This window comes from Pecten maximus, chromosome 2 (genome assembly GCF_902652985.1).
Source record: "Pecten maximus chromosome 2, xPecMax1.1, whole genome shotgun sequence".
Classification (NCBI taxonomy): domain Eukaryota; kingdom Metazoa; phylum Mollusca; class Bivalvia; order Pectinida; family Pectinidae; genus Pecten; species Pecten maximus.
In genome coordinates this window covers 3,710,517-3,737,222 of record NC_047016.1, presented here as the reverse complement: position 1 = coordinate 3,737,222, position 26,706 = coordinate 3,710,517, and the positions used below count along the sequence as shown (strand labels likewise).

The 26,706-nt window shown below is 38.2% G+C and overlaps 1 protein-coding gene across 11 annotated transcripts in view; it reads right to left on the bottom strand.

Moving 5' to 3' along the window:
• Window positions 1-26,706, bottom strand: part of LOC117345255 — a 109,216-nt gene that overhangs the window by 53,663 nt on the left and 28,847 nt on the right. For 8 of the 11 annotated variants that reach the window (XM_033908369.1, XM_033908353.1, XM_033908348.1 and 5 more), the window contains exons 2-18: window positions 26,233-26,419; window positions 24,073-24,203; window positions 23,549-23,649; window positions 23,051-23,056; window positions 21,638-21,732; window positions 20,155-20,351; window positions 19,107-19,185; window positions 18,718-18,823; window positions 16,840-16,926; window positions 16,302-16,568; window positions 12,434-12,513; window positions 10,237-10,303; window positions 9,499-9,695; window positions 4,725-4,794; window positions 3,869-4,017; window positions 3,171-3,246; window positions 2,556-2,591 (exon numbers count right to left, since the gene is read on the bottom strand). In XM_033908369.1, the coding sequence (XP_033764260.1) occupies window positions 2,556-2,591; window positions 3,171-3,246; window positions 3,869-4,017; window positions 4,725-4,794; window positions 9,499-9,695; window positions 10,237-10,303; window positions 12,434-12,513; window positions 16,302-16,568; window positions 16,840-16,926; window positions 18,718-18,823; window positions 19,107-19,185; window positions 20,155-20,351; window positions 21,638-21,732; window positions 23,051-23,056; window positions 23,549-23,649; window positions 24,073-24,203; window positions 26,233-26,419 (1,931 nt within the window). The remainder of the gene's footprint in view (window positions 1-2,555; window positions 2,592-3,170; window positions 3,247-3,868; window positions 4,018-4,724; window positions 4,795-9,498; window positions 9,696-10,236; window positions 10,304-12,433; window positions 12,514-16,301; window positions 16,569-16,839; window positions 16,927-18,717; window positions 18,824-19,106; window positions 19,186-20,154; window positions 20,352-21,637; window positions 21,733-23,050; window positions 23,057-23,548; window positions 23,650-24,072; window positions 24,204-26,232; window positions 26,420-26,706) is intronic. The other 3 variants (XM_033908327.1, XM_033908339.1, XM_033908303.1) reach the window with 2 other exon arrangements.

Sequence of the window (26,706 nt, the reverse complement as noted above, 5' to 3'; positions counted from 1 at the left end):
ACAGAGTTGACCAGCATTCCTGACAAACAGAGAGTGGACCAGCATTCCTGACAAACAGAGGGTGGACCAGCATTCCTGACAAACAGAGGGTGGACCAGCATTCCTGACAAACAGTGAGTGGACCAGCATTCCTGACAAACAGAGGGTGGACCAGCATTCCTGACAAACAGAGGGTGGACCAGCATTCCTGACAAACAGAGGGTGGACCAGCATTCCTGACAAACAGAGGGTGGACCAGCATTCCTGACAAACAGAGAGTGGACCAGCATTCCTGACAAACAGTGGGAGGACCAGCATTCCTGACAAACAGTGAGTGGACCAGCATTCCTGACAAACAGTGGGAGGACCAGCATTCCTGACAAACAGAGGGAGGACCAACATTCCTGACAAACAGAGGGTGGACCAGCATTCCTGACAAACAGTGAGTGGACCAGCATTCCTGACAAACAGTGAGTGGACCAGCATTCCTGACAAACAGTGAGTGGACCAACATTCCTGACAAACAGAGGAAGGACAAACAGTGAGTGGACCAGCATTCCTGACAAACAGAGGGTGGACCAGCATTCCTGACAAACAGTGAGTGGACCAGCATTCCTGACAAACAGTGAGTGGACCAACATTCCTGACAAACAGTGAGTGGACCAGCATTCCTGACAAACAGAGACTGGACCAACATTCCTGACAAACAGAGTTGACCACCATTCCTGACAAACAGAGGGTGGACCAGCATTCCTGACAAACAGTGGGAGGACCAACATTCCTGACAAACAGAGGGTGGACCAGCATTCCTGACAAACAGTGAGTGGACCAGCATTCCTGACAAACAGTGAGTGGACCAGCATTCCTGACAAACAGAGAGTGGACCAGCATTCCTGACAAACAGAAGGAGGACCAACATTCCTGACAAACAGAGGGTGGACCAGCATTCCTGACAAACAGAAGGCGGACCAACATTCCTGACAAACAGAGGGTGGACCAGCATTCCTGACAAACAGAGGGAGGACCAACATTCCTGACAAACAGTGAGTGGACCAGCATTCCTGACAAACAGAGGGTGGACCAGCATTCCTGACAAACAGAGAGTGGACCAGCATTCCTGACAAACAGAGGGAGGACCAGCATTCCTGACAAACAGTGAGTGGACCAGCATTCCTGACAAACAGTGAGTTGACCAGCATTCCTGACAAACAGTGAGTGGACCAGCATTCCTGACAAATAGAGAGTGGACCAGCATTCCTGACAAACAGAAAGTGGACCAGCATTCCTGACAAACAGAGAGTGGACCAGCATTCCTGACAAACAGAGTTGACCAGCATTCCTGACAAACAGAGGGTGGACCAGCATTCCTGACAAACAGTGAGTGGACCAGCATTCCTGACAAACAGTGAGTGGACCAGCATTCCTGACAAACAGAGGGTGGACCAGCATTCCTGACAAACAGAGGGTGGACCAGCATTCCTGACAAACAGAGGGTGGACCAGCATTCCTGACAAACAGAGGGTGGACCAGCATTCCTGACAAACAGAGAGTGGACCAGCATTCCTGACAAACAGTGGGAGGACCAGCATTCCTGACAAACAGTGAGTGGACCAGCATTCCTGACAAACAGTGGGAGGACCAGCATTCCTGACAAACAGTGGGAGGACCAACATTCCTGACAAACAGAGGGTGGACCAGCATTCCTGACAAACAGTGAGTGGACCGGCATTCCTGACAAACAGTGAGTGGACCAGCATTCCTGACAAACAGTGAGTGGACCAACATTCCTGACAAACAGAGGAAGGACAAACAGTGAGTGGACCAGCATTCCTGACAAACAGAGGGTGGACCAGCATTCCTGACAAACAGTGAGTGGACCAGCATTCCTGACAAACAGTGAGTGGACCAACATTCCTGACAAACAGTGAGTGGACCAGCATTCCTGACAAACAGTGAGTGGACCAACATTCCTGACAAACAGAGTTGACCACCATTCCTGACAAACAGAGGGTGGACCAGCATTCCTGACAAACAGTGGGAGGACAAACATTCCTGACAAACAGTGAGTTGACCAACATTCCTGACAAACAGAGGGAGGTATGGGGGTATCGAAAAGTGTTATCAATCTATTCAGCATGCTTTATCAGGACATTACAAATCTGATTAACAAGAATACTAGCAGCCATGCTGTTAATGATCTAATTTCAAACCTGAGCAGTGCGCCCATCCATTCCCTCCGATGACAACGATTAAATTACTACGATTGGGGTATCCATAGCAACAGCTGCCAATCTTGAACCAAATGATCTAATGTTTTGGTTTTTCTATTTTCCTTACATGACCAAAAGCAGAAGGTTGATTAAATATTTAATTATTGTATTCATCAAGTTAATTGTTCAGATTCTCTGATCAGATTAATACACATCAATAAAGATATCAATTACATTCTCCAGTCTATAATGATTTCTGTAAATGTATGAAAATGAGATTGGAAACTGTTGTATGTGTTACAATACTGCAGGCACACAATATTCATAATAATTACAAAGATCATGTCATTATTTCCCCACACTTACACTTCCTCTGGCTCATCTTAAGTATTGCAGACGAGTCTAAAACACAATACCCAGCAGCTGTCAAAGATGGATCTGATATAAACTTTCCGTTTACTCATTTCAATATACAAATACGATTTAAACATGGCAACAGAGCAGCTGTTATATAGTTATTACTGAATTCCAACTTATTTCATTTCCTTTCCTTTAGATCTAAATGAAATCTATTTAATATATATGTATATGTACTAGATAAACAACCTAGGCAACAAAAAAACTACCCAAGTTACACACGAGGAAAAAAATAGTTAAAAAAATATACTTTTAAAATTCTTATTCATTAAAATGAAAGTTTTGTTGGTTGTTTGGTTGCTTGCTGGTGGTGAATTAAGGGGGCTTGGAATTTGATTTATAATATGCCAGGAAATTGCAATGGTTTTAGTTTTGGAAAGCCACATAATGGCCTCTTTAACAAATTTGATTTTGATTCTTTGATACAACTGATGACATGGTTGCCCTCATTTCATCAGAGCTTTACAGGACATACTAGAGACAGATATAATCAGGAGCATTCTAACCTAGTATGTTGAAACATTATTTATTTCACTCAGAACCAACATCTGCAGCAGCCCTTACCTGAACTTGGCCGAGTTTGGGACTCGCGAGAGTCTCCAGGTGTTTTTGTTCGTTCTTTACCAGGGGTATTGGACCTCTGTAAATCGAGAGACAGCAAGATATTAGACTGATTCATGTGTACCAGCTAGACATTGTAAACAACAATAGATAGCAATAATAATGTATATCAATGCATAATTATTACAATGTAAAACAATTAAAACTGTAACAATGTTAACTATAACATTCTGTAACAATTAAAACTGGAACAATGCTAACTATAACAATGCTAACTATAACAATGCTTACTATAACAATGCTAACTATAACAATGTATAACATACCTGTTTCAATGATAACAATATGAAACTTGATCACAGTTATCTAACTGATATAAAACTTGATCACAGTTATCTAACTGATATAAAACTTGATCACAGTTATCTAACTGATATAAAACTTGATCACAGTTATCTAACTGATATAAAACTTGATCACAGTTATCTAACTGATATAAAACTTGATCACAGTTATCTAACTGATATAAAACTTGATCACAGCTACCTAGCCGATATACAACTAGATCACAGTTATCTAACTAAATTTAAAATTTAATCACAGTTATCAAGCCGATTCAGAACTAGATCACAGTTACCTAGCTAGCCGATATAAAACTTGATCAATACTACATTGCCAGTATAAACCTTGATAGATGTTACCTTAGCACTGACAGCCCTGGACCTGATCTCTGTCCCTGTTACTGATTTTTTCTTTCGGGCCTGAACAGCAGCAGGTGGTTTTTCCTCTAACACAGTGCTTTCTCGCCGCGCCTGAGGTGTTTGGTACAGTGGTGGACGGTTAGAGTCATCTATGAACAATGAAACATACAATTCCATCAAAGGTACAATCATCTTCTTTTTAATCCTAAATTTACTGCCATGTAATGCTTGCCTGAAATGAGATATTTTGATCTCAGCCAAATTTGGACTTTTACCCCTTAATATCGATAATGAGACAAAAAAAAAACTACCCCTTAATATTGATAATTTGACGAAAAGAATATCCCTCAATGGATAATCGGACAAAAAAAATACCCCTTAAGACAGATAATTTGACCAAAAAAAATAACTCTTTGACATTTATAATTGGACAAAAAATAACCCTTTAACATGGATAATTTACCCCTTGATGTACCTTACCATAAATACCACTGATATACCATACCATAAATACCACTGATGTACCATACATACCATAAATACCACTGACGTACCATACCATAAATACCACTGACATACCATACCATAAATACCACTGACATACCATACCATAAATACCACTGACATACCATACCATAAATATTACTGACGATAGATATTATTACTGTACTCAGTAGGTGTAAACATTAGCTGTCCTGAACCCTAAACATATGTACACTAACTGTTAGATATAAAACTGAGTACCATCAACAAACTGATATAGTTCTAATTAACAAGTAAAAGGAAGAACAACAACTACAAACATCAGATTTTATAATTAATTGTCTGAAAATAATTCAAACTAAATGTCACTTACATTCATCCTTGGACGTCCTTTTCTTTGTTACTTTGCTTACAAACTTTCCTTCATTGGTTAGTGCTGTCACCTAATAACAAAAACAAGACTGAGGTCACACGCTACCACAAACAGAGGTAACATTCTACCACAAACAAATGGCTTTTTTGTCATTTTTGGGGGAGGGGAGATATGTTGTTTGGCTCGTTGTTTTATTCCTGATGCAATGAGGTAAAAAAATTGTTGTTTCATCATTTACAACAAATATAAACATCAAATAGTGTATAAACAAATGATATGGACCTTACAAACATTAGCAAACAATACTGTAATACAGTCAGGAGCTGTACCCAGTCATACAGGTCTAGTATTACATACAATACTGTAATATAGTCAGGAGCTGTACCCATAGTCATACAGGTCTAGTATTACATACAATACTGTAATACAGTCAGGAGCTGTACCCATAGTCATACAGGTCTAGTATTACATACAATACTGTAATACAGTCAGGAGCTGTACCCATAGTCATACAGGTCTAGTATTACATACAATACTGTAATATAGTCAGGAGCTGCACCCATAGTCATACAGGTCTAGTATTACATACAATACTGTAATATAGTCAGGAGCTGTAACCATAGTCATACAGGTCTAGTATTACATACAATACTGTAATATAGTCAGGAGCTGTACCCATAGTCATACAGGTCTAGTATTACATACAATACAGTAATATAGTCAGGAGCTGTACCCATAGTCATACAGGTCTAGTATTACATACAATACTGTAATATAGTCAGGAGCTACCCATAGTCATACAGGTCTAGTATTACATACAATACAGTAATATAGTCAGGAGCTGTACCCATAGTCATACAGGTCTAGTATTACATACAATACTGTAATATAGTCAGGAGCTGTACCCATAGTCATACAGGTCTAGTATTACATACAATACTGTAATATAGTCAGGAGCTGTACCCATAGTCATACAGGTCTAGTATTACATACAATACTGTAATATAGTCAGGAGCTGTACCCATAGTCATACAGGTCTAGTATTACATACAATACTGTAATATAGTCAGGAGCTGTACCCATAGTCAAACAGGTCTAGTATTACATACAATACTGTAATATAGTCAGGAGCTGTAACCATAGTCATACAGGTCTAGTATTACATACAATACTGTAATATAGTCAGGAGCTGTAACCATAGTCATACAGGTCTAGTATTACATACAATACTGTAATATAGTCAGGAGCTGTAACCATAGTCATACAGGTCTAGTATTACATACAATACTGTAATATAGTAAGGAGCTGTAACCATAGTCATACAGGTCTAGTATTACATACAATACTGTAATACAGTCAGGAACTGTACCAATAGTCATACAGGTCTAGTATTACATTCAATACTGTAATACAGTTAGGAGATATACCCATAGTCATACAGGTCTAGTATTACATACAATACTGTAATATAGTCAGGAGCTGTATCCATAGTCATACAGGTCTAGTATTACATACAATACTGTAATATAGTCAGGAGCTATACCCATAGTCATACAGGTCTAGTATTACATACAATACTGTAATATAGTCAGGAGCTGTACCCATAGTCATACAGGTCTAGTATTACATACAGTACTGTAATATAGTCAGGAGCTGTACCCATAGTCATACAGGTCTAGTATTACACACAGTACTGTAATATAGTCAGGAGCTGTACCCATAGTTATACAGGTCTAGTATTACATACAATACTGTAATATAGTCAGGAGCTGCACCCATAGTCATACAGGTCTAGTATTACATACAATACTGTAATATAGTCAGGAGCTGTACCCATAGTCATACAGGTCTAGTATTACATACAATACAGTAATATAGTCAGGAGCTGTACCCATAGTCATACAGGTCTAGTATTACATACAATACTGTAATATAGTCAGGAGCTACCCATAGTCATACAGGTCTAGTATTACATACAATACAGTAATATAGTCAGGAGCTGTACCCATAGTCATACAGGTCTAGTATTACATACAATACTGTAATATAGTCAGGAGCTGTACCCATAGTCATACAGGTCTAGTATTACATACAATACTGTAATATAGTCAGGAGCTGTACCCATAGTCATACAGGTCTAGTATTACATACAATACTGTAATATAGTCAGGAGCTGTACCCATAGTCATACAGGTCTAGTATTACATACAATACTGTAATATAGTCAGGAGCTGTACCCATAGTCAAACAGGTCTAGTATTACATACAATACTGTAATATAGTCAGGAGCTGTAACCATAGTCATACAGGTCTAGTATTACATACAATACTGTAATATAGTCAGGAGCTGTAACCATAGTCATACAGGTCTAGTATTACATACAATACTGTAATATAGTCAGGAGCTGTAACCATAGTCATACAGGTCTAGTATTACATACAATACTGTAATATAGTAAGGAGCTGTAACCATAGTCATACAGGTCTAGTATTACATACAATACTGTAATACAGTCAGGAACTGTACCAATAGTCATACAGGTCTAGTATTACATTCAATACTGTAATACAGTTAGGAGATATACCCATAGTCATACAGGTCTAGTATTACATACAATACTGTAATATAGTCAGGAGCTGTATCCATAGTCATACAGGTCTAGTATTACATACAATACTGTAATATAGTCAGAAGCTATACCCATAGTCATACAGGTCTAGTATTACATACAATACTGTAATATAGTCAGGAGCTGTACCCATAGTCATACAGGTCTAGTATTACATACAGTACTGTAATATAGTCAGGAGCTGTACCCATAGTCATACAGGTCTAGTATTACATACAGTACTGTAATATAGTCAGGAGCTGTACCCATAGTTATACAGGTCTAGTATTACATACAATACAGTAATACAGTAAGGAGCTGTACCCATAGTCATACAGGTCTAGTATTACATACAATACTGTAATATAGTCAGGAGCTGTACCCATAGTCATACAGGTCTAGTATTACATACAATACTGTAATATAGTCAGGAGCTGTACCCATAGTCATACAGGTCTAGTATTACATACAATACTGTAATACAGTAAGGAGCTGTACCCATAGTCATACAGGTCTAGTATTACATACAATACTGTAATATAGTCAGGAGCTGTACTCATAGTCATACAGGTCTAGTATTACATACAGTACTGTAATATAGTCAGGAGCTGTACCCATAGTCATACAGGTCTAGTATTACATACAGTACTGTAATATAGTCAGGAGCTGTACCCATAGTTATACAGGTCTAGTATTACATACAATACAGTAATACAGTAAGGAGCTGTACCCATAGTCATACAGGTCTAGTATTACATACAATACTGTAATATAGTCAGGAACTGTACCCATAGTCATACAGGTCTAGTATTACATTCAATACTGTAATATAGTCAGGAGCTGTACCCATAGTCATACAAGTCTAGTATTACATACATTACTGTAATACAGTCAGGAGCTGTACCCATAGTCATACAGGTCTAGTATTACATACAATACTGTAATATAGTCAGGAGTTGTACCCATAGTTATACAGGTCTAGTATTACATACAATACTGTAATATAGTCAGGAGCTGTACCAATAGTCATACAGGTCTAGTATTACATACAATACTGTAATATAGTCAGGAGCTGTACTCATAGTCATACAGGTCTAGTATTACATACAGTACTGTAATATAGTCAGGAGCTGTACCCATAGTCATACAGGTCTAGTATTACATACAATACTGTAATATAGTCAGGAGCTGTACCCATAGTTATACAGGTCTAGTATTACATACAATACAGTAATACAGTAAGGAGCTGTACCCATAGTCATACAGGTCTAGTATTACATACAATACTGTAATATAGTCAGGAACTGTACCCATAGTCATACAGGTCTAGTATTACATTCAATACTGTAATATAGTCAGGAGCTGTACCCATAGTCATACAAGTCTAGTATTACATACATTACTGTAATACAGTCAGGAGCTGTACCCATAGTCATACAGGTCTAGTATTACATACAATACTGTAATATAGTCAGGAGTTGTACCCATAGTTATACAGGTCTAGTATTACATACAATACTGTAATATAGTCAGGAGCTGTACCAATAGTCATACAGGTCTAGTATTACGTACAATACTGTAATACAGTCAGGAGCTGTACCCATAGTCATACAGGTCTAGTATTACATACAATACTGTAATAAAGTCAGGAGTTGTACCCATAGTCATACAGGTCTAGTATTACATACAATACTGTAATATAGTCAGGAGCTGTATCCATAGTAATGCAGGTCTAGTATTACATACAATACTGTAATATAGTCAGGAGCTGTATCCATAGTCATACAGATCTAGTATTACATACAATACTGTAATATAGTCAGGAGCTGTACCCATAGTCATACAGGTCTAGTATTACATACAATACTGTAATAGTCAGGAACTGTACCCATAGTCATACAGGTCTATACTGTTAGCATAACAGGTATATGATGTTTTTACACATCCCCAAACCTGGCTCCTGATCATGACTGTGAATTCTTTATTTAAACAATATGGCTCATTTAGTATGGCTTAATGCTTTTGATAGATTTCAAAAAAATATTTTTAAAGATTAAAATTAGGACTTATTTCTAATGAGTAAAGGTATGACCTACAAATCAACCAGAAGATCTCATCAATATAGAGTACATAGTTCATGATTGACCAAATATGGGTGTACATACCGTGATGGCATACTCTGTGTCCGGAGTAAGTCGTCGGGCGGTGAAGCTGAGGTCAGTACCGGAGTAGATACATTGTGAATTCATGATGAGGTCGTACCGTGTAATCCTCCCCAGAGGGACCTCTGGGGGGTCCCAGGTGATGTGGATCTCATTACGTCCGATCACCTGGACGTGAGGCTTGGATGGAGCATGAGCACCTAGTGGGTAAAAGTGAACGATGTAGTTACATCTGGGGATATTAATTTAGCTTAAGATAGTGAATTCTCTTCTAAAATAACAGTAATACTAATAATAATCATATCTTAACATATATATCTAGAACATTTATGCACATTTATTTTTATTAAAATTTCATTCCGTCCCCAGACCTAACATCCATGTCCCGACTCCCATGACTTTATATAAATCTATAAAGATAGATGGTGTACAGCTAGCTAATATAGCTCAGGTACAGATCAGGTTCACCGATTGTTTGTGAGAATCAGAAGTCTAGACAATTTTACGTATCTTGTAAACATTGGAAAGGACATACCAACATTAAAAATTGTCAAAATAGTAAATATCAAGTGCACAGCTCGAGATAGTTATCATATAAATGTTTAAATTTACATTTATACCAAGTTTCATAAAAAAATCTTTTAACTACAAACCATGGCAGATGAAGAGACTGAGCCCTGATAAGATATCAGAATTAATTTTAACTACAAGGTAACAGTCGGACATGGCTTAAAACTTTACCTAGTTCTGAAGTTGTTCCTACCAAGCAGGCTTTGTCCCCTTTACCTCTGGCTGTGGCAGCACAAACCTGTATAACAGAAACAAACACAGGAATATAAGTTACCACAAAATCTATATATAACAGACACAAACACAGGAATATAAGTTACAACGTTAACAATATCTATATAATTGTGTCAGGACATAGCTATACAAGTTACAACAATATCTATATAATTGTGTCAGGACAGACCTATACAATCCTGAGAAATGATATACTCTTTCACATTAAAATACATTATTATTTTTGGAATATAATCACAAGAAGTTTGAAGTAATCATATAGTACAGGTATAATGAAATAGGAAAGGAATACATGATTAGGTAAAACATCATTAACCAATATGACTTGCCGATTATGTATACCTACCTCTAAATCAAACGAGGTACCGATTATGTATACTTACCTCTAAATCAAACGAGGTACCGATTATGTATACTTACCTCTAAATCAAACGAGCTATCAATTATGTATACCTATCTCTAAATCAAACGAGGTACAGATTATGTATACCTACCTCTAAATCAAACGAGGTACCGATTATGTATACCTATCTCTTAATCAAATGAGGTACAGATTATGTATACCTACCTCTAAATCAAACGAGGTACCAATTATGTATACTTATCTCTATATCGTATGAAGTGACTACCTACTTCTATATCGTATGAAGTACTGAATACCTACCTCTATATCGTATGAAGTGCTGAATACCTACCTCTATATCGTATGAAGTGCTGAATACCTACCTCTATATCGTATGAAGTGTCGACTACCTACCTCTATATCGTATGAAGTGTCGACTACCTACCTCTATATCGTATGAAGTGCTGAATACCTACCTCTATATCGTATGAAGTGTCGACTACCTACCTCTATATCGTATGAAGTGACTACCTACCTCTATATCGTATGAAGTGTCGACTACCTACCTCTATATCGTATGAAGTGTCGACTACCTACCTCTATATCGTATGAAGTGTCAACTACCTACCTCTATATCGTATGAAGTGCTGAAAACCTACCTCTATATCGTATGAAGTGTCGACTACCTACCTCTATATCGTATGAAGTGTTGACTACCTACCTCTATATCGTATGAAGTGCTGAATACCTACCTCTATATCGTATGAAGTGTCGACTACCTACTTCTATATCGTATGAAGTACTGAATACCTACCTCTATATCGTATGAAGTGACTACCTACCTCTATATCGTATGAAGTGCTGAATACCTACCTCTATATCGTATGAAGTGTCGACTACCTACCTCTATATCGTATGAAGTGCTGAATACCTACCTCTATATCGTATGAAGTGTTGAATACCTACCTCTATATCGTATGAAGTGTCGACTACCTACCTCTATATCATATGAAGTACTGAATACCTACCTCTATATCGTATGAAGTGTCGACTACCTACCTCTATATCATATGAAGTGTCGACTACCTACCTCTATATCATATGAAGTGACGACTACCTACTTCTATATCGTATGAAGTGTCGACTACCTACCTCTATATCGTATGATGCGCTGAATACCTACCTCTATATCGTATGATGCGCTGAATACCTACCTCTATATTGTATGAAGTGTCGACTACCTACCTCTATATCGTATGAAGTGTCGACTACCTACCTCTATATCGTATGAAGTGTCGACTACCTACCTCTATATCGTATGAAGTGCTGAATACCTACCTCTATATTGTATGAAGTGTCGACTACCTACCTCTATATCGTATGAAGTGTCGACTACCTACCTCTATATCGTATGAAGTACTGAATACCTACCTCTATATCGTATGAAGTGCTGAATACCTACCTCTATATCGTATGAAGTGTCGACTACCTACCTCTATATCGTATGAAGTACTGAATACCTACCTCTATATCGTATGAAGTGTCGACTACCTACCTCTATATCGTATGAAGTGACTACCTTCCTCTATATCGTATGAAGTGACTACCTACCTCTATATCGCATGAAGTACTGAATACCTACCTCTATATCGTATGAAGTGTCGACTACCTACCTCTATATCGTATGAAGTGACTACCTACCTCTATATCGTATGAAGTGACTACCTACCTCTATATCGCATGAAGTACTGAATACCTACCTCTATATCGTATGAAGTGTCGACTACCTACCTCTATATCGTATGAAGTGCTGGCCTGTAGCCCTGAGATGATACACACCAGTTCTGTAGTGTTCTCTACCACTCTGTCACCTAGTAACACACACACAGCATCTTAGTGATCAACAGAACAACTTTTATGTCACACTTACAAGTGCAGCATACAGTAATAAGCCAAACCATTTTTGATGCTGTTCAGTGTAGTAAGTAACAATTCCTTGGTCCTGTAATACGCCAACTACCAGACTCAGCCTCCCTAAAGAATAGTTATCTCTTTACAATGATCATAGAGACCTAATCACAGTGACCCAAATCACAGTGACCCAATCATAGTGACCCAATCATAGTGACCCAATCACAGTGACTCAATCACAGTGACACAATCACAGATACCCAATCATAGTGACCCAAATCACAGTGACTCAACCATAGTGACCCAATCACAGTGACCCAACCATAGTGACCCAATAACACTGACCCAATCATAGTGACCCAATCATAGTGACCCAATCATAGTGACCCAATCACACTGACCCAATCATAGTGACCCAACCACAGTGACCTAATCACAGTGACCCAACCATAGTGACCCAATCATAGTGACCCAATCACAGTGACCCAATCACAGTGACCCAATCATAGTGACCCAATCACAGTGACTCAATCACAGTGACACAATCACAGATACCCAATCATAGTGACCCAAATCACAGTGACTCAACCATAGTGACCCAATCACAGTGACCCAACCATAGTGACCCAATAACACTGACCCAATCATAGTGACCCAATCAAAGTGACCCAATCATAGTGACCCAACCATAGTGACTCAACCACAGTGACCCAATCACAGTGACCCAATCACAGTGACCCAATCATAGTGACCCAATCATAGTGACTCAATCATAGTGACCCAATCATAGTGACCCAATCACAGTGACCCAATCACACTGACCCAATCACACTGACCCAATCATAGTGACCCAATCACAGTGACCCAATCATACTGACCCAATCACACTTACCCAATCATAGTGACCCAACCATAGTGACCCAATCATAGTGACCCAATCACAGTGACCCAATCAGTGACCCAATCACAGTGACCCAATCATAGTGACCCAATCATAGTGACCCAATCATAGTGACCTAGTAATAGTGACCCAATCACAGTGACCCAATCATAGTGACCCAATCACAGTGACCCAATCACAGTGACCCAATCATAGTGACCTAGTAATAGTGACCCAATCACAGTGACATAGTGACCCAATCATAGTGACCCAATCAAAGTGACCCAATCATAGTGACCCAATCACAGTGACCCAATCACAGTGACCCAATCACAGTGACCCAATCACAGTGACCTAGTAATAGTGACCCAATCACAGTGACCCAATCACAGTGACCTAATCATAGTGACCCAATCATAGTGACCCAACCATAGTGACCCAATCACAGTGACCCAATCATAGTGACCCAATCATAGTGACCCAATCATAGTGACCTAGTAATAGTGACCCAATCACAGTGACCCAATCATAGTGACCCAATCACAGTGACCCAATCACAGTGACCCAATCATAGTGACCTAGTAATAGTGACCCAATCACAGTGACCCAATCACAGTGACCCAATCATAGTGACCCAATCAAAGTGACCCAATCACAGTGACCCAACCATAGTGACCCAATCACAGTGACCCAATCACAGTGACCCAATCATAGTGACCCAATCACAGTGACCCAATCATAGTGACCTAGTAATAGTGACCTAATCATAGTGACCCAATCACAGTGACCCAATCACACTGACCTAATCATAGTGACCCAATCACAGTGACCCAATCAAAGTGACCCAATCATAGTGACCCAATCATAGTGACCCAATCACAGTGACCCAATCAAAGTGACCCAATCATAGTGACCCAATCATAGTTACCCAATCACAGTGACCCAATCATAGTGACCCAATCATAGTGACCTAATCACAGTGACCCAATCACAGTGACCCAATCATAGTGACCTAATCACAGTGACCCAATCACAGTGACCCAATCATAGTTACCCAATCACAGTGACCCAATCATAGTTACCCAATCACAGTGACCCAATCACAGTGACCCAATCATAGTGACCCAATCATAGTGACCTAATCACAGTGACCTAATCACAGTGACCCAACCATAGTGACCTAATCACAGTGACCCAATCACAGTGACCCAATCACAGTGACCCAATCATAGTTACCCAATCACAGTGACCCAATCACAGTGACCCAATCACAGTGACCCAATCACAGTTACCCAATCACAGTGACCCAATCAGTGACCCAATCACAGTGACCCAATCATAGTGACCTAATCATAGTGACTCAATCTTGGTGACTCAATCACAGTGACCCAATCACAGTCACCCAATCATAGTGACCTAATCATAGTGACTCAATCTTGGTGACTCAATCACAGTGACCCAATCACAGTGACCCAATCATAGTGACCCAATCATAGTGACCCAATCACAGTGACCCAATTACAGTGACCCAATCACAGTGACCCAATCACAGTGACCCAATCACAGTGACCCAATCACAGTGACCCAATCATAGTTACCCAATCACAGTGACCCAATCAGTGACCTAGTAATAGTGACCCAATCACAGTGACCCAATTACAGTGACCCAATCACAGTGACCCAATCACAGTGACCCAATCATAGTGACCCAATCATAGTGACCCAATCACAGTGACCCAATCATAGTGACCCAATCACAGTGACCCAATCATAGTGACTCAATCTTGGTGACTCAATCACAGTGACCCAATCAGTGACCCAATCATAGAGACCCAATCACAGTGACTCAATCATAGTGACTCAATCATAGTGACCCAATCATAGTGACCCAATCATAGTGACCCAATCATAGTGACCCAATCACAGTGACCCAATCACAGTGACCCAATCATAGTGACCCAATCACAGTGACCCAATCACAGTGACCCAATCACAGTGACCCAATCATAGTGACCCAATCATAGTGACTCAATCATAGTGACCCAATCATAGTGACCCAATCACAGTGACCCAATCACACTGACCCAATCACACTGACCCAATCATAGTGACCCAATCACAGTGACCCAATCATACTGACCCAATCACACTTACCCAATCATAGTGACCCAATCACAGTGACCCAATCACAGTGACCCAATCTTGGTGACTCAATCTTGGTGACTCAATCATAGTGACCCAATCACAGTGACCCAATCACAGTGACTCAATCTTGGTGACTCAATCACAGTGACCCAATCACAGTGACCCAATCACAGTGACCCAATCACAGTGACTCAATCTTGGTGACTCAATCATAGTGACCCAATCACAGTGACCCAATCAGTGACCCAATCACAGTGACCCAATCATAGTGACCCAATCACAGTGACTCAATCTTGGTGACTCAATCATAGTGACCCAATCACAGTGACTCAATCACAGTGACCCAATCACAGTGACCCAATCACAGTGACCCAATCATAGTGACCCAATCATAGTGACCCAATCACAGTGACCCAATCAGTGACCCAATCACAGTGACTCAATCTTGGTGACTCAATCATAGTGACCCAATCATAGTAACCTAGTAATAGTGACCTAATCACAGTGACCTAATCATAGTGACCCAATCACAGTGACCCAATCACAGTGACCCAATCACAGTGACTCAATCATAGTGACCCAATCATAGTGACCCAATCATGGTAACCTAGTAATAGTGACCTAATCATTAATTGCCTCATAGATATCAACGTGACTATAGGGTTGTGTGATCATCATTAATTACTTATATAGAAGACAGAACCCCTGGCTATTTAGACCTACCTTGGTAGACTGTGTAGCCCTTTAGGACCCCGTTGGGGTGGTCAGGAGGGTCCCAGCCAATCTTAAGCTGAGTTATTGTACATCCTAATACCCGTAAGTTCTGTGGAGCACTTGGAACCGACTCCTCTGTGACAATGACTGCGAAGTCGCTGAACGGACTTTCATCACCCTCTGTGTAAGCTCGGAGTTTGTAGGAGTACTGAGTACAGGGTTGTAGACCAGAAATGTCAAATTCCAGTTCCTTACCAGTGAAAATGCATTTGGTAGCTTAAAAATTAAATAAGAGTTTTTAAACATTTACAATACTTAATTTTAGTCAAAACATTTAAGAATCATGGTTCTTAAATTCAAATTTATTTTTAAATTTTGAATATTTAGAGGTTTTAACTACCTATATCACAGATTTAATGACTCATTGGCATTATAATTTGCAAAACTGACATTTCAAACATATACACAGATCTTTATGAACCAAGCCAGGTTTTAAAACATTTAAATTATAAGGTCACATCCAACATGTGACTAAACCAATACGTACTATCAAATAACTGATAGCGGACTTGAAATCCACTTTTTGTAGAGATTGGGTCCCATGATGCTCTCACAGTTGTTCCATTATTAACGACTGAAAACAAAACAGATATACATTTACGTTAGGAATAAACCCTGTTATCTTAAGACTTCTGTAATGTATTAATACATCTACGTTAGGTATAAACCCTGTTATCTAAAGACTTCTGTAATGTATTAATACATTTACACTAGGTATAAACACTGATATCTAAAGACTTCTGTAATGTATTAATACATTTACGTTGGGAATAAACCCTGTTATCTAAAGACTTCTGTAATGTATTAATACATCTACACTAGGTATGAACCCTGATATCTTAAGACTTCTGTAATGTATTAATACATCTACACTAGGTATAAACACTGATGTCTAAAGACTTCTGTAATGTATTAATACATCTACACTAGGTATGTACCCTGATATCTAAAGACATCTGTAATGTATTAATACATCTATGTTAGGAATAAACCCTGTTATGAACCCTGATATCTAAAGACATCTGTAATGTATTAATACATCTATGTTAGGTATAAACCCTGTTATCTTAAGACTTCTGTAATGTATTAATACATTTACACTAGGTATAAACACTGATATCTAAAGACATCTGTAATGTATTAATACATCAACACTAGGCATAAACACTGATATATAAAGACTTCTGTAATGTATAAATACATCTACACTAGGTATAAACACTGATATCTAAAGACTTCTGTAATGTATTAATACATCTACACTAGGTATAAACCCTGATATCTAAAGACTTCTGTAATGTATAAATACATCTTTGTTAGGTATAAACACTGATATCTAAAGACTTCTGTAATGTATTAATACATCTACACTAGGTATAAACACTGATATCTAAAGACATCTGTAATGTATCAATACATCTACACTAGGTATAAACACTGATATCTAAAGACATCTGTAATGTATTAATACATCTACACTAGGAATAAACACTGATATCTAAAGACTTCTGTAATGTATTAATACATCTACACTAGGTATAAACCCTGATATCTAAAGACATCTGTAATGTATTAATACATCTATGTTAGGAATAAACCCTGTTATGAACCCTGATATCTAAAGACATCTGTAATGTATTAATACATTTACACTAGGTATAAACACTGATATCTAAAGACATCTGTAATGTATTAATACATCTATGTTAGGTATGAACCCTGATATCTAAAGATATCTGTAATGTATTAATACATCTACACTAGGTATAAACACTGATATCTAAAGACATCTGTAATGTATTAATACATCTATGTTAGGTATGAACCCTGATATCTAAAGACATCTGTAATGTATTAATACATCTACACTAGGTATGAACCCTGATATCTAAAGACTTCTGTAATGTATAAATACATCTTTGTTAGGTATAAACACTGATATCTAAAGACTTCTGTAATGTATTAATACATCTACACTAGGTATAAACACTGATATCTAAAGACATCTGTAATGTATCAATACATCTACACTAGGTATAAATACTGATATCTAAAGATATATGTAATGTATTAATACATCTACACTAGGTATAAACACTGATGTCTAAAGACATCTGTAATGTATTAATACATCTACACTAGGTATGTACCCTGATATCTAAAGACATCTGTAATGTATTAATACATCTATGTTAGGTATGAACCCTGATATCTAAAGACTTCTGTAATGTATTAATACATCTATGTTAGGTATGAACCCTGATATCTAAAGATATCTGTAATGTATTAATACATCTACACTAGGTATAAACACTGATATCTAAAAACATCTGTAATGTATAAATAGATGGTGTGCGTAACTTACTTTGTAGATGAGGTGGATTTGGTTTGGACAGTTTTTTGAGGATTTCTAGGGTAATGCTGGATTCTTCTTTCAGATCTGTGTTGGCATCATCACGACTTACCACGGCCTGAAAACATATAGAGATTTAACAAAACACCATGTCAATACACATAATCATCACAGCCTGAAAACACAGAGATTTAACAAAACACCATGTCTACATACAACATCGAGAGGTATGTCCATACCTGTCATGAATTAATCCTGCTTAAAGTTACGTTACATGGTTTTGGAAAAGAGATAAAACACATAAAACATTCAATACCCAATCAAAATCATTGATGAAAAGATAAAAACTGACCAAATCTTTGGGTCCTGCCACTTGTATCTGCGAAACTGCAGTGCCTTACCTTTAGGGCGGGAATGACTTGACTGTGATCCCTCAGTCTCAAACATCCACGGGGCTGACTGGCCAGCGTCCTCAGGGTCCTTACAAACACACAGGAAAAGTTACAACATTAAACATCTAGGGAGAACACTGCTTATTAAATGTTCATTGTTAAGTGTTCATTGTTAAATGTTCATTGTTAAGTGTTCATTGTTAAATGTTCATTGTTAAGTGTTCATTGTTAAATGTTCATTGTTAAGTGTTCATTGTTAAATGTTCATTGTTAAGTGTTCATTGTTAAATGTTCATTGTTAAGTGTTCATTGTTAAATGTTCAGTGTTAAACGTTCATTGTTAAATGTTCATTGTTAAGTGTTCATTGTTAAATGTTCATTGTTAAGTGTTCATTGTTAAATGTTCAGTGTTAAACGTTCATTGTTAAATGTTCAGTGTTAAGTGTTCATTGTTAAATGTTTATTGTTAAATGTTCATTGTTAAACATTCATTGTTAAGTGTTCATTGTTAAATGTTCATTGTTAAGTGTTCATTGTTAAATGTTCATTGTTAGGTGTTCATTGTTAAATGTTCATTGTTAAGTGTTCATTGTTAAGTGTTCATTGTTAAATGGACGGTAATGTAAATACAACCTTATATACAATACCAGACCTTGATATTTTGAAATTGCTGATTTGGATTCTTTTTTAGATTAGTACATATGACTGTACCCAATCAAAGCTGTGATTACATTCACAAGTTTATATTTCACATAGGACATGAATTCAACAAAGATGGATACTTTTTGTGAAAAATTACATATAAGTACAGTCTTCCACAAGTACCAACATTTGTGAATGAGATCTGGGTTCAGAGAGCAACAAATAATCAAACATAAACTTTGTACTACAATTTGGAATATTCAATCAATGTAGGCTCTGACCTATGACCTCACATGTTTTATCAACAATTCAGCATAGCCTCTGACCTATGACCTCACATGTTTTATCAATTTAACCTTGGAGTTAAACCTATGACCTATGACCTTCCATGGTTAGTCAACGTAAGAAATCTTACATGGCAGCAAACCATCCAGTTTCTGTGTCCTCCGCCGTGAGGAGGTTGGCCAGCGTGCGCAGGATGTCATCAGAATGAAGGTTGTTGAGGAGACGTGTGTGACCTTCAACATTGGTTGCCAGGCAACTGAGGGCAAAGCAGGCATTTTTACTGGATCCAGTGTCATCACAACTCAACATTTTTGCTAATGCTGAGAGCTGTAGGAACAAAATCATAGGACAGTACATAAGTCATTTTACTTCACTAATGAACACCTCAGACAGATTCAGTGAAACAGTAACAATATGTAGTACAGGCTGATGTAAGACTGCCATAGAGTTAAACTTAACATGTATCCTGTAATCATTCCAGGAGACAACAAATTTACTACAAATAGGGGACATGTTTATTACAGGACATGAATAACATTGGTATAGTGTCAGTAATATACTCACAATTCTCTAGTGTCAGTAATATACTCACAATTCTCTAGTGTCAGTACCCACCATTCTCTAGTGTCAGTACCCACCATTCTCTAGTGTCAGTAATATACTCACCATTCTCTAGTGTCAGTAATATACTCACCATTCTCTAGTGTCAGTACTCACCATTCTCTAGTGTCAGTACTCACCATTCTCTAGTGTCAGTACTCACCATTCTCTAGTGTCAGTAATATACTCACCATTCTCTAGTGTCAGTACTCACCATTCTCTAGTGTCAGTAATATACTCACCATTCTCTAGTGTCAGTGATATACTCACCATTCTCTAGTGTCAGTAATATACTCACCATTCTCTAGTGTCAGTAATATACTCACCATTCTCTAGTGTCAGTACTCACCATTCTCTAGTGTCAGTACTCACCATTCTCTAGTGTCAGTACTCACCATTCTCTAGTGTCAGTACTCACCATTCTCTAGTGTCAGTACTCACCATTCTCTAATGTCAGTACCCACCATTCTCTAGTGTCAGTACTCACCATTCTCTAGTGTCAGTACTCACCATTCTCTAGTGTCAGTACTCACCATTCTCTAGTGTCAGTAATATACTCACCATTCTCTAGTGTCAGTACCCACCATTCTCTAGTGTCAGTACTCACCATTCTCTAGTGTCAGTACCCACCATTCTCTAGTGTCAGTAATATACTCACCATTCTCTAGTGTCAGTACTCACCATTCTCTAATGTCAGTACCCACCATTCTCTAGTGTCAGTACTCACCATTCTCTAGTGTCAGTACTCACCATTCTCTAGTGTCAGTACTCACCATTCTCTAGTGTCAGTAATATACTCACCATTCTCTAGTGTCAGTACCCACCATTCTCTAGTGTCAGTACCCACCATTCTCTAGTGTCAGTACTCACCATTCTCTAGTGTCAGTACCCACCATTCTCTAGTGTCAGTACTCACCATTCTCTAGTGTCAGTACTCACCATTCTCTAGTGTCAGTACTCACCATTCTCTAGTGTCAGTAATATACTCACCATTCTCTAGTGCCAGTACTTACCATTCTCTCCGACTCTGTCAGTTGTAATAATCTTTTTCTCCCCGCCTCAATGTCACACAATCTCCCAATGGCAAATGCAGCATTCATTCCACGACCTAGCACACGTGTTAAACAACAGAAAAACAAACTTGTAAGTGTTGAATTTCAGAAACAAATAACCTGGAAGAAATTCAAAATAAGTGATAACATTTAAAATATACTGACATAAAATGATATTTTCTCAGACATTTTATTTCAACAGTTTTTCCTGCCATAAACTCTCATGAAATTTGTATGTTAATGTTTATACAACAGCGTACCAGTCACAAGGTAGAAGTGATATGATTGTACATAATATGAGTTCACAGCATGTGCAGAAAGACTGAAGATATTTCAAAGCAAAAGATTCCAAAAACTCAAGGAAACCACATTGTGGAAACCCAGTATTTAAAATATATATATTTCATTATTTCTTAAGATCATATTAATATTTCCTGATTAAATAGAGTAGCTTTTAATCCACCAATAGATCAACTGCAGTGTTCAAAGGAAATGACTGGAAACTGTGCTACCATTATCACCACACAATCTAAAGATTTTGATTGATCCCAACAGGCTCATGGGGCCTGTATCAGACACCAAGATTAAGGGCTAGGTTCCAAGTGATTCGAGGATTTCATTCTTAACAATGAGAATACATTTGACTATTTCTAGCTACAATTTAATGAAACTATTATTTTAATTTGTAAGAGGTTGGTTATAAGTGACCAGACAGAAATTGAGGAAGAGGACAAGATATTGACCTATCTTTGCCAAGGTCATCTTGGATTTTCAACTAATATCAAATCACCATTTGTATAAGTTAAGGTGAAATTGGATTGGTGGAATTTGACAAGAAGTCAGAATTGTCTTATTCTAATGAAAGGCCAATGAATCCATCTTAGTTTTAAATGATAAAAACAACAACGAGCATACTGAGAGAAAACCAAAATCTGACTGGCCACTATTGAGAAGACAAAAGAATGACAGTTATAATGGACAGATAGACAGACAACAACAGCAGCACCAGAACATCCAAAGGAAGTTTGTGTTAGGAAAGACAACTCTAGCTGTTTCCTGTCACTTTCTGCCAATCCAGCTTGATTTTAGTCACCTTAGCTCGGAGGTATAGGTAATTAGTGAATTGTTTCGTAATCTGAAATCAGGTATGTTCATTACCAACAATAACATTTCTCAAACCAGTTTTAATTTGTATTGTATTTCTTTCTTTTTCAGCCAACCCCAGCATCAACCCATGGCCAGACCAAAGAGTTAGAGCCATTCAACATCATGCAGCTTTGGTCCAATAAGATACAGTCAGACGAAACTTCAAGTCAGAAGGTGAAATGCTTCAGAATAAGGAAGAAGTATTGAGACCAAAAAAAATAATCAAACCTGATGCTGAAAATAGATTTCATAATTTCATACTTAAAGATTAAATCACTTAAAAACACATTCATATATCATAAATGAAAATGATTGCATATCAAAATTTCTTGATATTTGTGATCATGTTTTTACACCGGTAAGATTTACAATTTGTATAATCATAAAATAAACTGATAAAGTAACTTAATTCTGTTTACAACATTATCTTTGATAATTACGATGTCAGCCAAACAAACTACATAATAACGCCTTCCTGGACCACAGAAATGTATCAAGTGAGAATCAGAAAGTATAACTTGTTACAGTAATCTGACCAGACGAGATTTACTGTAAATAAAAATTCTCAAATCCCTCCCAGAAATGGGACTGATTAGGATCACAAAGACCTTTCCTGGCAGCCCTAATATAGGTTTATCAGGGGCCAAGACAGCCATCTTGGATCAGATTGAAATTAAACACCAGTAGTATATAACATCCAGACTATATCTCCTGGAAACAACTCACCTGCCTCGTCCACTCCCAGAGACTGGACCAGTCGGGACAATATGTGGTGGGAATGATCATGACCTAATACTTTCAGGCATCCATTTTCAGAAATACTCAATCTGTAATAAATGTTACAAAAAAAGTACAGGAACTTTGTAGTAAATTAATGGTATAGAACTCCAATACTCAATATTCAATTGTGAAGACATCACATGATACTGTACAACAAGTACATCTTACCATATACTTATCCTACAGTACAACCATATACTTATCTACAGTACAACCTACCATATACTTATCTACAGTACAACCTACCATATACTTATCTACAGTACAACCTACCATATACTTATCCTACAGTATGTCTTATCATGATTCCTGTCAAAACTGACAACTACGCTTACTTACATTCAGCAGAATTTATCTTATGAATACATATCCCAACATACAATACATGTACCACAATATGATTTTCTATATCAAATTTATAAGACACCACTGTGATGGTCAATTCCTGGTAACACAGACACATGCATTACCTGGCAAGAACTAGAGCAGCATTGCTGGCAGTCCACAGGTTCTCGGCTGAGAGAAGTGTAGTCACATGGTCCAACGTCTGACCTAGACATGGTTCACTGAGCATCCACTCTCGACCCTCGAAACTCTCCGCCTACAGGTAAGAACAATGCAATACACAATTACTGATTATGTCCTCATCTCTAATTGTAAACAGTACCATGATATACATAATTATATTTCACTGGACAATTTACTGACGAATAGGTAAAACAAACAAGAGGCCCAGGGCCCTAAACGGTCATCTAACTCTAAATTAAAACCCTTATATTATTGTAGTATGTATTCTCTGTAGCAAGTATATGGTGGCACTGTTGGCCATGGTGGCCATCTTGGATTTCTGACTGACCCAATAAATAACAATTAACACTTGGTCTGGACCATCTAAGGATAATTTCTGGTAAGTTAGAGCTGAATACCACTGGTGGAATTTGAGAAGAAGTTTAAAATAGGCATTGTTCAGGAAAACCATAATTGCACAATCATGTTACAAAATGGCTGCCATGGCTGCCAAGTCAATGATTTTACTACAACACTTTGTTGGCCCTCCTTCCTTAACATCCTCACCAATTTCCAGCTCAATGGCACCAGTGGAACTGGAGAAGAAGTTTAAAATGTGTTTTTCAAGATGGCGGCCATGGCGGCCATCTTGGATTTCTGGCCAACCCGATAAATAACAACACTTGGTAAGGACCATCTCGGGATCATTTCTGGTACGTTAGAGCTGAATCACACTGGTGGAATTTGAGAAGAAGTTTGAAATATGTGTTGTTCAGGAAAACCATGATTGCGCAATCATGTTACAAAATGGCCGCCATTGCTGCCATTTCAAAGTTTTTACGAGGGCGAAAAAATAACAACACTATGTTGGCTCGCCTTCCTTGACATCCTCACCCATTTCCAGCTCAATGGCACCAATGGAACTGGAGAAGAAATTTAAAATGTGTTTTTCAAGATGGCGGCCATGGCGGCCATCTTTGATTTCAGACCAATCCAAAAAATAACAACATTTGGTCAGGATCCTCTCAGGAACATTTCAGGCAAGTTTCAGCTCAACAGCACTGGTGGAACTTGAGAAGTTTAAAATGTGTTTTTCAAGATGGTGGCTATGGCGGCCATCTTGGATTTCGGATCGGACCGAAAAATAACAACACTTGGTCAGAATCATATCAGGATCATTTCAGGCAAGTTTCAGCCCCACAGCACAGGTGGAACTTGAGAAGAAGTTTAAAATGTGTTTTTCAAGATGGTGGCTATGGCGGCCATCTTGGATTTCGAATCGGCCCGAAAAATAACAACACTTGGTCGGGATCATATCAGGATCATTTCTGGCAACTTGAGAAGTAGTTTAAAATGTGTTTTTCAAGATGGCGGCTATGGCGGCCATCTTGGATTTCTGACCGACCCGAAAAATAATAACACTTGGTCAGGATCATATCAGGATCATTTCAGGCAAGTTTCAGCTCAATAGCACTTGTGGAACTTAAGAAGAAGTTTAAAATGTGTTTTTCAAGATGGCGGCCATGGTGGCCATCTTGGATTTCTGACCGACCAGAAAAATAACAACACTTGGTCAGGATCATTTCAGGCAAGTTTCAGCTCAATAGCACAGGTGGAACGTGAGAAGAAGTTTAAAATGTGTTTTTCAAAATGGCGGCTATGGTGGCCATCTTGGATTTCGGACGGACCCGAAAAATAACAACACTTGGTCAGGACCATCTCAGGATTATTTCTGGCAAGTTTCAGCTTAATCCCACTGGTGGAACTTGAGAAGAAGATTGAAATGTGAAAAGTTTACGGACAGCGCACGGCGCATGGCACACGGCGCACGACGACGGACGAAGAACGATGGCTATAGGTCATCTTGACCCTTTGGGTCAGATGACCTAATAAATGCCTCCTTTTCTGAAAATAACTTTTGGTGATTTATCAAAGGATCCAAGTAAGTTGACTTTTTGACACTAATTCTTGACCTTTAGACATGGACTATTGACCATTTTGACACTAATTCTTGACCTTTGCTGTCATTAACGATGTAAACACGTAATTGACTCGAAATGTTTAAAACCAAATTTTAGAAAGCTCATTTTAAGCTAAATACAATTTGTGTGTCTGAACATTACCAGAGTGCCCATGGTGCCAGCAGCATTCATCACACTTTCTGCATCATCGAATGCCAGCATGCGTGTGAGGTCGGGGAGGATCTTACGACTTTCTCCATGTTTCCCCTTGGCAAGGCCTAAGATCCGACTACATCCCAGGTCAGATTCAGCCAATGTCCCGATGATGTAGGCCGAGTTACCTGCCACCCTATAAGCAGACAAAAACAGTAATGAATTTTACAAATTGCCAAAAGTCTTTAAAGCAAGAAGCCTGTGGGCCTTAACAGTCACCACAGTTCTTAAATACATACCGATTTTTAATTTCTTTTGTTTTTTAGATGAAGAATTTAACACATTTGACCAGTGTGACCTTGAGGACATGTCAGGGTCATTCAATTGCACAAGCTTTTCAGTCTGTTATCTATTAAGTCTATTAAGGAAGTTGTTGAAAAGATATGGATACATTTGACCTCTGTGACCTTCAGAGTTTGCCAA